Source organism: Nematolebias whitei, chromosome 1 (assembly GCF_014905685.2).
Source record: "Nematolebias whitei isolate Nwh7 chromosome 1, NemWhi1, whole genome shotgun sequence".
NCBI lineage: Eukaryota > Metazoa > Chordata > Actinopteri > Cyprinodontiformes > Rivulidae > Nematolebias > Nematolebias whitei.
In genome coordinates this window covers 39406017-39420300 of record NC_056498.1, presented here as the reverse complement: position 1 = coordinate 39420300, position 14284 = coordinate 39406017, and the positions used below count along the sequence as shown (strand labels likewise).

The following is a 14284-nucleotide window of genomic DNA, read 5'->3' as shown; positions in this document are numbered from 1 at the left end:
ACTGTACACCGAGAGTTGCAGCATTCAGTAAATGTGACATGGCACGTCTTGGAAAAAGTTCTAACTAACGTTGAAGGATAAAAGACTTGAAGTTAATGGGCTCTAACATGGAAAACCACTAAACTGGCCCTTAAAGGACTGCAGAAGAAACATTCAGCGACAGTGAATCACTGGAGGACTTTAGTGTTTTAAGGAAAAAAGTCCAAGCCTGGGATTCGTGTCAACGTCATCTGTGTGAGAAGAACCGTTCAGGACTTCGACCTCTTGTCGTCTTATTTCTTTTATGATTCTCCTTTTTCTCCTTCTTCTCTTTGTCTTTTTCCCGTTTCTTGAAGTTTCAACCAACATTTAATTTAGCTTTTGTGCTAGAACAATATTTTAGGAGCTTGTACACCGCCAAGCCTCACTGTTTCAACACCGACGCCTTCTCAGACCACATATGTTCATTCCGTTGTGTCCGAGCGCGTTGGGTTTTAACCCTGACCAACATGGGAGGTCCAAAAATGCCCAGAATGAGCCAAGATAAATCCATCTGCGTTCGAGGGCGGAACGTGTCCAAGGAGGGCGTCGACGCTTTGTTTACTTCCTGACACCAGCAGCCTCGTCTAATTAAAGCGGCTTCACATCAAGACAACTCGAACGCAAACAAACAATAGACTTGTGGTAACAACTGAAAGTTCTGCACAAGAGAATGATTTAGTGGGTGTAATTTGGAAAATAAAAAAAGACGTCGTTCAAACAACAATATGCAACATGGTTTCATGTCATCTGAGTTGTGACATTTTTAAGGATACTTAAACCGTTAGATACTTATACAGATACTTATACAGATACTTACCGTTCTCAAAGGGAGTATTTTGTGATTCATTGCGGTCTAGATTTTTTACATGTATATCTGTGTTTTGTGTGTTATTATTATTATTTTTACACCTAACTAACTGTCATTTGTGCATATCTGGAGGCTGCCTACTAAGATAGCACCAATTATTATTCACCTGCTTTAAATCTTACTCTTCCGTCAACTTTAGTTCAGCCCAAACTGCAACGTGTACCTCCACAAGTGTTGTATCAAAACGACCGGCTCAGCACAGTGATGCGTGCTATTCATTTTATTGGTGTTTCGAGTTACCATGGCGACATAATTTGCAAACAAAGATGCCATTTTTATTAGTAATTTTTCATAGACTCTGGTTGCAAATCAAATATCCAAGATATCCACCTGAGCTACAAAGAAAAAAGAAAAAAATCAGACATTTTTAGAGATATTAAGCTGAAATTTGGTGTTGTGATAGCTGAGACCAATGCCCAATAAATATTGAATAAAACAAGTCCAAGATGGCCACCAAAGCTAATTTTAAATAGCTTTAAATCAGCTATTTTTACACATAGAGCTGAAATTTGGCAAGGTTATAGCTGAGAATGTTCCCCATCACTTACCGAAACTCCAAAATCCAAGATGGCCACCGCAGCTTAAAAGAAAAAAGCGACTTTAACTCGTTGGTATTTTTGCCATTTTAAGCTGAAATTTGTTTTGGTGGTAGCTGAGAGTGAACCCCAACACACAGTACTGTCAAATCAAAAATTAAAAATGGCCGCCCCACGGCAGTCCCCATCAAAGTTTCTCCAGGAACGTTCTAGTCCGCTGCTATCACTGACGACGGCCTCCTAGCTGAAAACAACTTTTCAGAAATTATTCTCAAGTTTGACGTTTCGTCTTTGGGTTCCTGTTTTTCCACGGTTGGTGTTCTACCGTATATTCTCCAGTAGCTACCAGAAGTAGCTGTTTTTTTTTTCTGAGCTAACTGCTAGCCTGAGCAACGCTAAGACCAAGCTAGATTATTTAAAACATGTTAAAACAACTCTAGTCTGAAAAAGTTGGTACCAATTCACGCTAACATTGTTTTACAAATCTTTACATTTACATCCGTTTTGCGTTGCACATTTATTTACATGGGATGCTACGGTTAGCAACACCTAGCTTTAGCGCCACCAACCAAGATTTAATCCTTGAGACCAGTTTTTGATTTATTCTGCGGCAAAACATATAATCTGTGTCCAATTTTCTTTGACTCGTTGGAATTTGTGGATGTAAAAACTGCTGCCGTTTCCCAAAGTGTCACTACAGTAAAAAAAATAAATAAATACTGACATTTCTGGAAGTTTCTAGCCTAAGAGGCTCTATGTAGTTTTCAGTGTCCTTTTATGTTTTACTAAACGTTGACGTCTAATCGTGACGCTGTGTTAAGAAGTGTTCGTGACCTTAACGGCTAACCTGGACGTGCGTGTTTTTACGTGTCTGTGCTTTTGCATGCTTTCTTGTAGCTTGCAGATGGAGCCAGTTCAGCTATCATTAACCTTTCAACCTCTACTTCCAGCCTTCATGTAGGTAACATACTCACATTTTTACTAATGTCATTCGTGTAAAACGTTAACCTGTTCATTTGTTGTATTTACCGTTTTGTTACCATCCAGTTAGACGTTGCGTTACCTTTTCCTCTGCATCCTGTTCCAGGTGAAGGTGAACGTTAACGTTGGTCTGTTTGCACTGGCAACAAACAGTAAAGGCTAAATATAACTAATACTGTATTACACACCACAGCACTATAATTTATACAAATGTATATTTAATAAAATAAGTCCTCTGTCCCTGCAGCTACAGACTAAAACAAACACAACAAAGTGTAAATAAAAATATATATAAAGGCACAAAACACAGTTCAGTTCAAGGTTGAGTCAGGTCCTCTGGACGGATTCTTCTTTGTTGAAACGTTTCGTCTTTTATTCAAAAGACTTCTGGAAGAATAATATAAATAAAAAAACACATACAAATATAAATAATTACAAATAGAAACTATTCATTTGTAACAATTTGTTTGATGAAATGTGGTCAATTTGTCCTCCAGCTGTTTAAGCCTATAGCAGCATAGGATAAGGGGCAGCTCAAGAAACCCAATCCGACCCTAACTGTAGGATTTATCAAAAAGGAAAGACTTAAAACTGGACGACGTGTCAGCCTCACGGACAGGAACTGGAAGTTGGTGCCACAAGAGAGGAGCCTGAGAACTGAAAGATCTTCCTCCCATTCTGCTTTTGGAAACTCTAGGAACCACGAGTAAACCTGCAGTCTGAGAGCGAAGTGCTCCGTTAGGAAAATATGGAACAATAAGATCTGTAATATAAGATGGAGCTAGGTTGTTGAGGGCTTTGTAGGTTAGAAGTAAGATTTTGAATTCTATTCTGGATTTGACAGGGAGCCAATGGAGAGAAGCTAAAACTGGAGAGATATGATCTCTCCCAGTAACGCCAGTTAAGACTCTGGCAGCAGCATTTTGGATCAACTCAAGACGTTTTAAAGACGTATTTGACGTCCAGTCTAGACGTGACAAATGAATGGACCAGTTTTTCTGCATTGTTTTTAGATCAGAGGTTTTAATGTTAGTGATATTACGCAGGTGGAAGAAGGAGGTTTTGGTAAATCTTTTAATGTGGGTGTTAAAAGACATCCTGGTCAAAAATAACACCGAGGTTTTTAACTTCAGAACTGGAGGCCTCCTTCCTGTCCTCTCAAACCCAGCTGGTCGAAGCAGGTGGCCACTCGTCCTGACCTGTTTCTGCTGGAGGTTTCTTCCTGTTAAAGGGGAGTTTTTTCTTTCCACTGTTGCCTTTGTGCTCGCTGAGTATGGGAACATGTGACGAAGTGAGGATTCAGCGCAATCTGCTGCTTCCTCAGAAAGACAACTTTTACTAGTTGTCCTTTTTTGTGTGTATGTGAATGTTTTTGTGCGGTGCCCTGAGATAACTTCCGTTGTGACTTAGCGCTTTATAAATAAACTGAATTAGCTGAACGTCTTGTAAGATTAATGACAAAGTAGTCAGCTGTGAAGTGCAGCTTCAGTTCATGTTAGGAGTGCAAAGACCGCGCTAAATGTTAGGCAGTGGTGCCCCTGCCGTTGTACAAGCGGGGCGCCCCGCCCCATCAACAGGACTGAGTGCCCCGCCTACCGAACCGACCCACCCCCCAGCTCCCAACCGTCTTAATGACATAGCGCAAAACTAGCGGCGCACAATACATACATGCGTGCTAGCTAAAAAGCTAACGTCAGTGCTCACGCTGCCTCTTCCCTCACACTGACCCCCCTTTTAAAACTGTCAGGACAAACAGCACGCAGCTCAGAACGTGTCTCCCCCCCACACCCGTTGACAAAAATCACAGAAGCGATGCTCCGCCATGACAAGTTATCTATGGGAAACACTGATAAGTGTCTTTAGCGGTTATAGCTGAAGAAGCTTAGTCATCCGTGGAGTTCAGCTTTTTCTCCTAGCTCTGTGAGAACAATTACAGGCCTGTTTCTTGCAGAGCAGTTGATTTAAATAATGTAAGTTGTCACAACTCATCGCATACATTTTTTTTTTGTCCTAAAATCATTTTTGTGTGAGAGAAGCGCAAAGGAAACTAGGCTAGCTGTTAGCACCGTTAGCGCTGTTAGTTTTAGCAGTTGGCTAAACTGGCGTTAAGATCAATAGCATAAAAGTAGTAAACTGAGAAGCATTAAAAAAAATAAAAATCCACATTTCACTGTGTAAAGAGTAATAAAGAGTTCAGAAACCACATGCACCATTAGCTCCATTAGCATTAGCAGCTATCTTAACCTGCGGTTAGATAAATGGCATAGGCTATAAGCAGTTAACTGCTGAGTGTAGCTTTATGTTTTAACTTCATTAAAAAAAAGACTTTACTTTTGTACAGAATATTTAGTGACTTAAATAAAGCAAGCTGTCAGAAAAACTTTCATATTTTTCTTCTGGTTCCTGAGGCTAGCTTGTCAAAAAAGTACAGTTACTTTATATCACACCCTTAAAGATAGTCCACACACACAAAAAAAAAATAAAACTACAAAAAAAAAAAAAAAAAAAGTACAGGGATTTACAACTGAAGCACTTTTTTTTTTTTTTAAACTTCATGAAAAACACATACAAAAGTCCTAAAATGATAAATGATCCATGTGAGTTTTAGAGCAAAGTTCTCTATTGGTGAAGTTTACTCTGAGGGTGACACTGATGGATATCACTAGCTGCAGAGAGCTGAGGGCTGATGTGGAAAAAATGGAAGGTTTTTACGTTTTGCTTTCTTATTCTCCTCTTGGGGAAAAAAAACTTAAAAAAAAAAAAAGAAATCAGGGTTCTACCGAGTGACACGCTGCAATCCTTGTGGTTTCAGAAGAAACCCAATCCCTGACCTGTACAGGAGACTGCGCTCCTTGTTACATTCTTTTATTTTATTTTTCTAAGCCAGGTCAATTTAAAGACTAAGCATGACCCGAAGCAGACTGCATACACAAACATCCATATCCAGTAGTGCTCTTTCGTTCCTTACTCAGCTGTAATTGGGGGAGTGGGCTGGGGGCGTTATTTCTTTCTCTCCAAACAAAGTTATTTGTTTTATTAAGGGACAGATATTGAAAGCAGTCATATTAAAGGCTCAGCTTTCTGCCTGGACTGGGCCAAAGTCAACAGAACTGGTATAGATCCTTTATACCGCAACTCCCTGTACGCTGACAGTTACCACAATGAAAGATGAATAAATAGAGGGGGTTAAGGAGGGAGAAATTGACTAAAGGGGAGGCAAAGCAACTGAAAGAATCAGAAAAGGTCTGAGTGAATGAGGAAAAAGAAGGGGCTAATATCACATGGCACCAGAGAGAGATGCTGGCTGTATAATGTTTGGGTCATAACCAGAGGAATGGGTCATGGACGTACGTCTGATGATTACCATATTACTGCAGCGAAATCTGTGGGGTGGCTTCCAAGGCAGATCAGCCAGATTTGGTTTCAGAGTTGGAAAAGTTTAAGGAGATCATCTGTCGGTAGCGTCGTGACTCCACAAACCTCCGAGGCTCCGATCCCCATTCAACGCAACAGAGATCTAATGTCTCTCGGATGGAAAATGTCATGTCTCATCTCTAGGATTTGCGCTTGACGGCAATATTTATCACAGATAAAACCAACCTCGCCATAAGGTAGCTCCATTAAAGAAATCTCTCAGATCACTTTCACATAAGGTGGCTTTTGAGCCTCTCTTTCTCTCTAGGTGAAAAAATGGGGTTTTGCCGCACCTCTCCTCCCCCATTGATTCTCATCAAAACTATTCAGGTCCTCTGCCAAACGCCAGTCAGATCAGGTTAAAATCCCACTTTAAAAGTGTTGCAGTTCGCCTCCGCTTCCATAAATCCATGCCGGCTGCTTTAGGACCAGAAAAACACTAACTGACATGGCTTCGTGCCAGGCGGCATTGTGGCATTTTTCAAAGGGTGGTGATGGCGGCGGCGGGGGAGTTTTGTGAAACACACATTTATAGCCCTCTAATGGCGCTGTGACCAGAAACAAGATGTCAACATAGCTTACTAAATCATTATTGTTTTTCTTGTTCTGCTAATTACAGCCACAGGCTGACGTAAGCTGCTGCTCTCGTCTAGAAAAAACGAGCGCTGCACATATTTTCTGCCCAGAATGTCATTCAGACATGTCCGCGCAGTTCTGGGTGGTGCATGGGTTTTGCAAGTCCATAGTTGTGCGTTTGGCTCGTTTTTTTAAATTTATTTTAGCATACAGTGTAAGATGGATAATAAAACAGTTTGAGTAGCAGTTTGGCCAGAAGTTGTTTGGCTAGCTAAACACTCTGCATTCACAAAAATACCGTCTTCCATAAGGAAAACACGGATCGTCTTCTTGTCTTGGTTGGATGGTTGGTGTCTGATCTGGTGTGAGCTTTCAGTAGTTTACAGCATTTACATACAAGACATATTCCACAGTTTGTCTGAAGACCTATTGGCTACTACAGCGAGATGATATAATTGACATTTCATAACCAACAAGAGTTTGAATAAATGATTAAGTATTTAAAAGTCTCATTTACTTGGCTTGATACTTGGCGTCATGTCAGAGATCGTCTTGGGTTTTTGTTTCATACATGCAAAACCCCTGGTTTGTTTCAGATGAGTTAACTTTTGCTCTCCTTTCACATCAGGCGCTCGTTGCCTTAGATTAGTGGTTCACAAACCTTTCATTTTGAGTACCACCAATACTAAATACCAAAACCAAATGCCAAGGTTGCCAAGTACCACAACATTACAAGCTTACCGACTTGTATTCATATCTGGCATAAATAAGCAAATGGACCCATCTAAAGGAAAAACTTGCAGTAAATGGATGTAAATGTCAGTCAGTGATAGCAAGGAGAGCATTTGTTTATGTGAAAGAATGCCGCAGATTTTTGTTTGAGGTTTGCTGCTCTGCCTTTAAACCGCCAAGGGACAAATGGCAAAAACACGTTTCAAAACAGCTCTGCTGCGAGAACGCTCCCTGGTCTTTACGCATTTTTCACACTGACGTGTTTGTTGAGGAAGCGACTTAAATAAAAACGTCAGTCAAATTTAAACTTTGAGCAAAATGACTCACAGGTTCTGAAAATTATTCTTGAAGCACCAAATGCACATTTTGAAGTGTTTTTAAGCAAGAGTACCTAATTCAGTTGTAAGATCCTTTGAAACCAACATTGCATGACTTAGTCACGCCATACTAACCGACTTTAACCACGGTTGGTTCGTAGAGATTATTGATACAACTTAATAACCAAATCAGTGTTCAGCATCCCAAACAATGATATTTTGTCCAAATCTGTGATATCAAAGGTTAGACTAAGGTGCCAACACTTGGTATGAGACACTGATAGCAAATATTGAAAGTCATGTTTCAGGAAAAGTGGGAAAGTACACTTTAGATTTAAATTTTCTTGTCTTTTGTTATTAATCCTCACACTTCAGTTAGGTTTACGAAATACTGATTATAACTGAGGCTTTCCACTACTTGGTAAGGCAGCCCTTTACACCAGAAGAAGACCCCGCTATGATGTGAAAATTCAGCTAGAACGTGAAAGGTCTTTACAGGGTCTTGGCAGGAGCCGTTCTTGTTGGGTTTCCCATTACGAGGGATGGAGCATGAAAGGTTCACGGTGATTTTAAGCATTGAAATATATTTTTATTAGAATGATATATTAGCTTACTAGCTTATTAGCTAAGTTCATGGCAAAACCCAATGCAGACATGTTCTTGTTTTTAGTATTCTACATTGCTTTATAATGTAGATGTTTTTGTTTAATCTTTTATATATAATTTTCTTCCATTTCGTTGAGAGCTGGGTCACATGAAGTAGAATAGGATTTCCCATTTGTCGAGAGTGGCGACTCCTCCTGGGAGGTGTGGCCAAGCTCCGAAGAAAACGTTTGTTCTGACCACGCTCGGCGCCGTTGCTTGTGGAATGGAGATTGGCCCAGGTAATGGCCCAGGGCTGGTGATTTTTGGTCCTTACATGTGGGTAAAATAAACCTGAAATGGACGATCGTCTCTCCCGAGCCTGCTTCAGACACTGAACGTATCTAACAGCATTCACAAAATATCAGGAACAAGATTGGGGTGGTCTATTTTGGCGGTATCAGCATGTCAGGGTCCTGAGTTGGGTATGATGGCAGCATATCCATGACGTTGCTTGGTCGTCCAGAATTTGTAGCAGAATTGTCCTGTCAGGATTGACTTTATATCTCTAAGGCCCTTTTCCTACTCTATGACAAGCCCACTACGACATTGGATAGTTTTTGTAATGTTGAGGTTTTTAGACACATATTAGGGACACATTTGGATCCTTGTAATGCGTGGCAGAGCTTGATAGGTCCACAGTGGTTTTGAGCATGTTCCAAACTTTTAAACCAAGGTTGTTGATGGTTGGGATTTGGGGGTTCTGCCCTTGGGATGGACCAGCTTCTGTCTGAGGGTCCTGGGGGTTGTAAATCTACTGGGAAGTTGTGTTCGGAAAAAAAATCCATCCAGAACAGAAGGTTTTGCTCCATGTAGGTAGGGTTCCTGTGAGGCTTCCATCCCATCAACTCCAGCATGTAAGGTGGCATGGCTCATGCCTCCCTTCAAGAAACACTACCCTCATTTAGTAACAACTCGCAAAACTAATTGTTACATTTTTCTTTAAAGTAAATTTCTTCTGGTCCAGGAGAAGAAACTGAACACGACCGCTGACCCTGCTGTGAGAGGGGTTTCCCTTCAAATCCCTGTAATGAAGCAGCTCAGAGTTCTTACGTAAACCCAGTCGCTCTTGGCAGTGCCAGGTTGCTTTGGTTAGCCTGGCTTTCCCTGCAGGGCGTAATGATAGTCTGCAGACCGCACCGACACCCCAACAGACCGCTCTAATGTGTGTGTGTGTGTGAGACTCCATCTCCTGAGCGTGTACTTAATCCATGTCGCAGTCTGGAACCCGACAGCCCTAATCTGTCTGAATCGAAAGCCGTGGATTGAAAGGGAACACACCCTGAAACAGCGGTGGACACCCACACATACGGCTCCTGGCGCCCCTGTCATCAGCGCTTGGCACCGGCTGCACACAGAGGACGCATTAACACACAGCAGACGCTTCACGTCTCAGACACGGTGCCTCAAGTGTGTGCGCTGAACCCCACGTACGGTGCTTTTCCATGTCGGGCTGCCGCTTTGGGAAAGAATCAGGAGTTTCGTACGTTTCCTGTCCTCCGTTGTTTCTTTGAGACTGTGGGAAGCAGGAGAAAGGGGATTCCACACAAACCTACAGCCATAAGAGCACTTTTGTTGTACATTATTGCACAGGAGGTTAAAAGGGGCTGCGTGCGTCACCAGTCGGAGTTCCTTGGAGGATTGGTGGCTGCAGGGTGGAGGCCGATTGCACTGAAGTGTGTTCAGGCACGTCTACCTCCTTTCTTTTACCAGAGACACGTTCAAGCACATGAACAATTTTACTTCTGTGAGAAAATAATCAACTGAAGGTCTCCTGTTCTTCAGAGAAATGATATTGTTAGCTCAGTATAACGGTTGTAGCCAGTTTTGTCCCCAGTCAGAAAGCCAAGGGAGGGAATTAGAAATATTCTCCATCCGTCCGTGTTGTGAGCTGGACAACTTGAAAATTAAGTGAGGTACTGACTCCCATTTTGGTGTGTGACTGCATCTAGACACACAAAAGGTCACTGTTGAAAACTGGGTTGCTATGTGAAAATCCAAGATGGCTGCTGCCGTCAAAGTATGTACCGTATTTTCCGTGTATAAGTCACAGTTTTTTTGCATAGATTTGTCAGTCCTGCGACTTATACGCCGAAACGACTTATACAAGTTATTTTTTTTCCCATATTCATAACGCAATTTTTGACTGACGCTTTAAATTTCGAAGAACTGCAACAGCAAGTCCTCCCGTGCACGCTCGCTGCACTCAGCTGGTGCAGGCAGAGGAACTCTGGAGAGCTCGTTGCTCTGGCCACGATGGATGGATAGATGGCACCGTGCCACCCAGGCGAAATGAAGCTGTTTTGACCATTAAATAAACCCATAATAAACGTGACTTATACGCCGAAGCGACTAATATATGTTTTTTTCCTCTTCATGATGCTTTTTTTGACTGATGCGACTTATACTTGGTAGCGACTTATACGCCGGAAAATATGGTATGTAAACCGGCCACCCCGATCATTTGAGGGAACTGTTTTATAGTTGTGTTTATTTTATAAATGTATTGTTACCTCAAATGTTCGGGGTGGCCAAATATTAATCTATGGGGGGCTAAGGCCACCATTGGCCACCCCCTGGCTCAGCCATTGCACCTGGTGTTAGATTGCTCCCTCCTCTTACCAGGACCCATCACTCTGCTCTGCCTCGGACAAGCAAAAAACAAACAAACAACAACAACAATAACAACAAAAAACACCTACGTCTGTTCTCCACAGTGTAACTCCTCCCCACTTGAACATCTTGCACCTAAAACATTAAGGTTTATTTGCATTCACTGTTCGGCTCCATTCCAGAGAAACACTCATCTCCAGAATTAAAAACATTCACTCTTTAAACCCCCCAGCGACGGGGACGTCAAGGTACGGTGATAAACTGTAACAACCTTCTTAAACTGGAGTAACTCAGAGTTAATTAGTACAACGAGTGAGTTCTGGGAGTTTCAACACAATCCACTGATCGTGAGATATTTTGCTAACAGGCACAGAAACACGTCTATCTGAGCTGGCAGTGTTGCCAATGTGAACAGTTTCTGTAAACTTGATGCTTCACATCATTCGTTACCTTAAAAAATATAAAAAAATAACTCACGTCAGAAGAATGAACATGAATCTGGTCCAAACCTCAACGTTTCAAAACAAAGATCTAGGTTTCGCCCGGCGAACAGACGGACATTGTGAGACCTCGGAGTGACTCAACACGGAGACGTTCATGCCAGCAGCCCTTCCCTTATTAAAGGATTAGATCTTATTTTTCCCCTTAATGGAGTGTGTTTCGTTTCGGGCAGAAACCCCCGATGTGTCCGGTGAATTGAGTATTAAAAAAGGTGTTGAAGTAAAAAAAAAAAAAGACTTGCTCAAGTTTTATGTCCAGGCTGTGGTTAGTCTGGTCATTTTAAAGAAATAGTTCAGATCTTTGGAAGTGGATATTTTAAAAACAACCTCAGTTTGGAGAAATTTTGACAAAATAATGTCTAGTTGGAGCGATGCCAAGACCAAAGTGGATTACATCACTTAAAACAACTCTAATGCCAGATTCTGCTGTAGAATGGCAGCCACCGATTATTATCCACCTGACGCAGGGTTTCTTAACTTTATTTATTACATCTTGGTTTTCCGTCAACTTTAATGCGGCCTGAACCGTAACGTGTACCCCCATAAATGTTGTATCAAAATGACCGGCTCGGCGCCGTGATGTGCATCTATTACTTTAATTGATGTTTCGAGTTACCATGGCGACGTAATTTGCAAACGAAGATTCCATTTTTCCCATACAAAACTCCTGACGGAACAATTTTCGCTCTGCTGCTGTGAGCCCCCCCCCTGAAGAAAACTTAGAAAGTCACTGTTGGATTTGTTTGAAACTCACAGAAAGTAATCATCAGATGTATCTCTAGAACTGATTAACGTTTGGAGCCATTTTGATTCAAGATGGCCGCCACAGCTACATCTAAATGGCAGTAAATCAGCTACTTTTGCACATACAGAGCTGGAATTTGGTTAGATTGTAGCTGAGAGCATTCCCCATCACATACTGAATCCAAATCAAAAATCCAAGATGGCCGCCTTAGCTTAAAGAGGAAAAATTCCTAGCTCTGACATTTTTAGAGCTATTCAGCTGAAATTTGTTATAGTGGTAGCTGAGAGCAAACACCAACACATAGTACTGTCAAATCAGAAGATTCACATTTGCAGCAGCGTGGCAGTCCCCGTTAAAGTTTCTCCAGGAACCTTCTAGTTTTTTGTTGTTGTCTGTTTTTGCATTCTATTTTTTCATGTGTGGTTTTATGGTTATTTGCAAACACATCTAGCTGTAGCACTTCCTGTGCAGCCTGAGGCCCTTCCTGCAAGAATCCTGATTTGATTCTTGATGTTTCATTTCTCGAACGAGAAACGTTCTCAATTCCAACGTAAAAAAGAACAAGTTTTAAAACTGCTCCCTACCCTCCCTCCTAAGGGTCATCATGAAGAAGGTGTGAATCTGTGTAAAACTGACAGCGGATTAGAGAAAACTTTACCATAAGCTCAGAAAATATAAAACCTGAGACCCCCCTGCTCTGTTTCAAAGTTTTCTTTTTTAATTCTTTCATCTTCGAGCGTCACGTTTTTCAGTTTGAACTGAGAAAGAGCCTCGATTGTTCGGAAGACGATTAGTGCCACAGTGAAGAAAATAAATAAATAAAATTCCTGAATTCTGACTTCCCCCCTCAAAATTATTTGATTAAAGTCTGATTTCAGAATCTTTTTATTGTTTTATTTTTTTTTTGTACAGTGGCCCTAATCGTCTTCCGTACCATAAGGCCTTAAAACAGTTAAATGGGAGTTGTGTTTCTGTTGTATAAATCTACTAGGGTTACCTTACGCTGAACAGACAGAGGATATTTGCCTCCTTCCTGCAAAATAATTGTAATATTTCTGCTGGAACAGCTGTGCAGTGCCACACTGAGTGCAATGTAAAGGTTTATAAACGGGGCTCACGTGAAATGTTTTAGATTAAACTAGTTTTAAAGTGGTGGCGCCCTGGTTGGATTAGCCATTTGCTCACGAATCTGTTCCAAAATAAACTTTTTCTCCAAACGGAAGTGTTCGTAGAGCTTCCAACGAAAGGTCCAAACTATCCCTTTATTGCTTGCTTGGTTGCTTTCAGTCTGTATTTTCTGCGTGTGTAAACACAACAGGACTGAACTGAATCTTTGTCTTTATTTGTTGCCTGCGGTCGATGTGGACTCTAGGTGTTGCAGTGGGTAAGTTTTTAAACACGTTCATTTTGTTTTTTCTCTTTATTTCTGTTCAATTACCACGTTTGTTCAGAAGAAAGTTGAACAAATTATAGATTTCCAAAAGACGTGAATCAATTTTAACTATTTGTAGAAAAATAATATTAGTTTCTCACATTTCAACGAGTACTTCTTCAGTCTGTCAATGTGTATTTTAGTGTAAAAGACCAACAAACGAGCATTTTGAATAAAAAATGTGGTTGAATATAAATTGTTTTAACCTTCAGTGGATGTGAGGCTGACTGATTTATACCAGAAAAAGTTTTGTAAAATACTTTTTTTAACCTGAATTACTAAAATTTCCCCAAACAGAACGAGTATTAAACGAATAAAGCAGGTTTTTGCTCAGATGGTTGTTGAATGAAGGTGAACAGGGACATTAGCCGCGGGCTGCAGAATATTTGGGCTCTCCTTTCAGGATATTAGCAGCTGCTGGCATGTTTTCTTGTGTCTTCACCTGTGTGAGACGTCTACATGTCCACATGTTGGAGCGGACGGTCTGGTTTGGGTTTCTGTTCAGTTACAGATGTGAAACATCCTCCTGCTCTGACCTTAAAGTCTCAGCCTCCATAGTTTTCTGCTTCAAACCAGCTGAATAAAGATTAACTTTGATAAATGACATTCTTATTTTTGAAATTTACTTCAGATACTTAAAGCTGGATCGATTCTCCCCAACCAGTCCTACAGTAAATGCATGTCTTAGCCTGTATTACTTAATTGAACTGATTTGACTTAATTGAACCTGGATTGTAATGAGACAGAGTCAGTTTCTTTATTTGCAGAATGATACAGTTAGCAGCGAGGTTCGGTTGAGTGAGTTAGCACAGGTGGCTACTTTTGTTCACCACACGTTTTGAATTTTGGGACTCTATTAATGGTGTCCAGTCCTGGTCCTCGAGCGCCACTGTCCTCCTTGTTTTTG

At 41.1% G+C, this 14284-nt stretch overlaps 1 protein-coding gene across 1 annotated transcript in view; it reads left to right on the top strand.

The window, feature by feature from the left end:
- Window positions 1-14284, top strand: part of dysf (dysferlin, limb girdle muscular dystrophy 2B (autosomal recessive)) — a gene marked incomplete in the record, with an annotated part of 114172 nt that overhangs the window by 55176 nt on the left and 44712 nt on the right. The window contains 2 exon segments of the mRNA XM_037676856.1: window positions 2323-2382; window positions 13318-13329. Coding sequence (XP_037532784.1) covers window positions 2323-2382; window positions 13318-13329 — 72 coding nt within the window.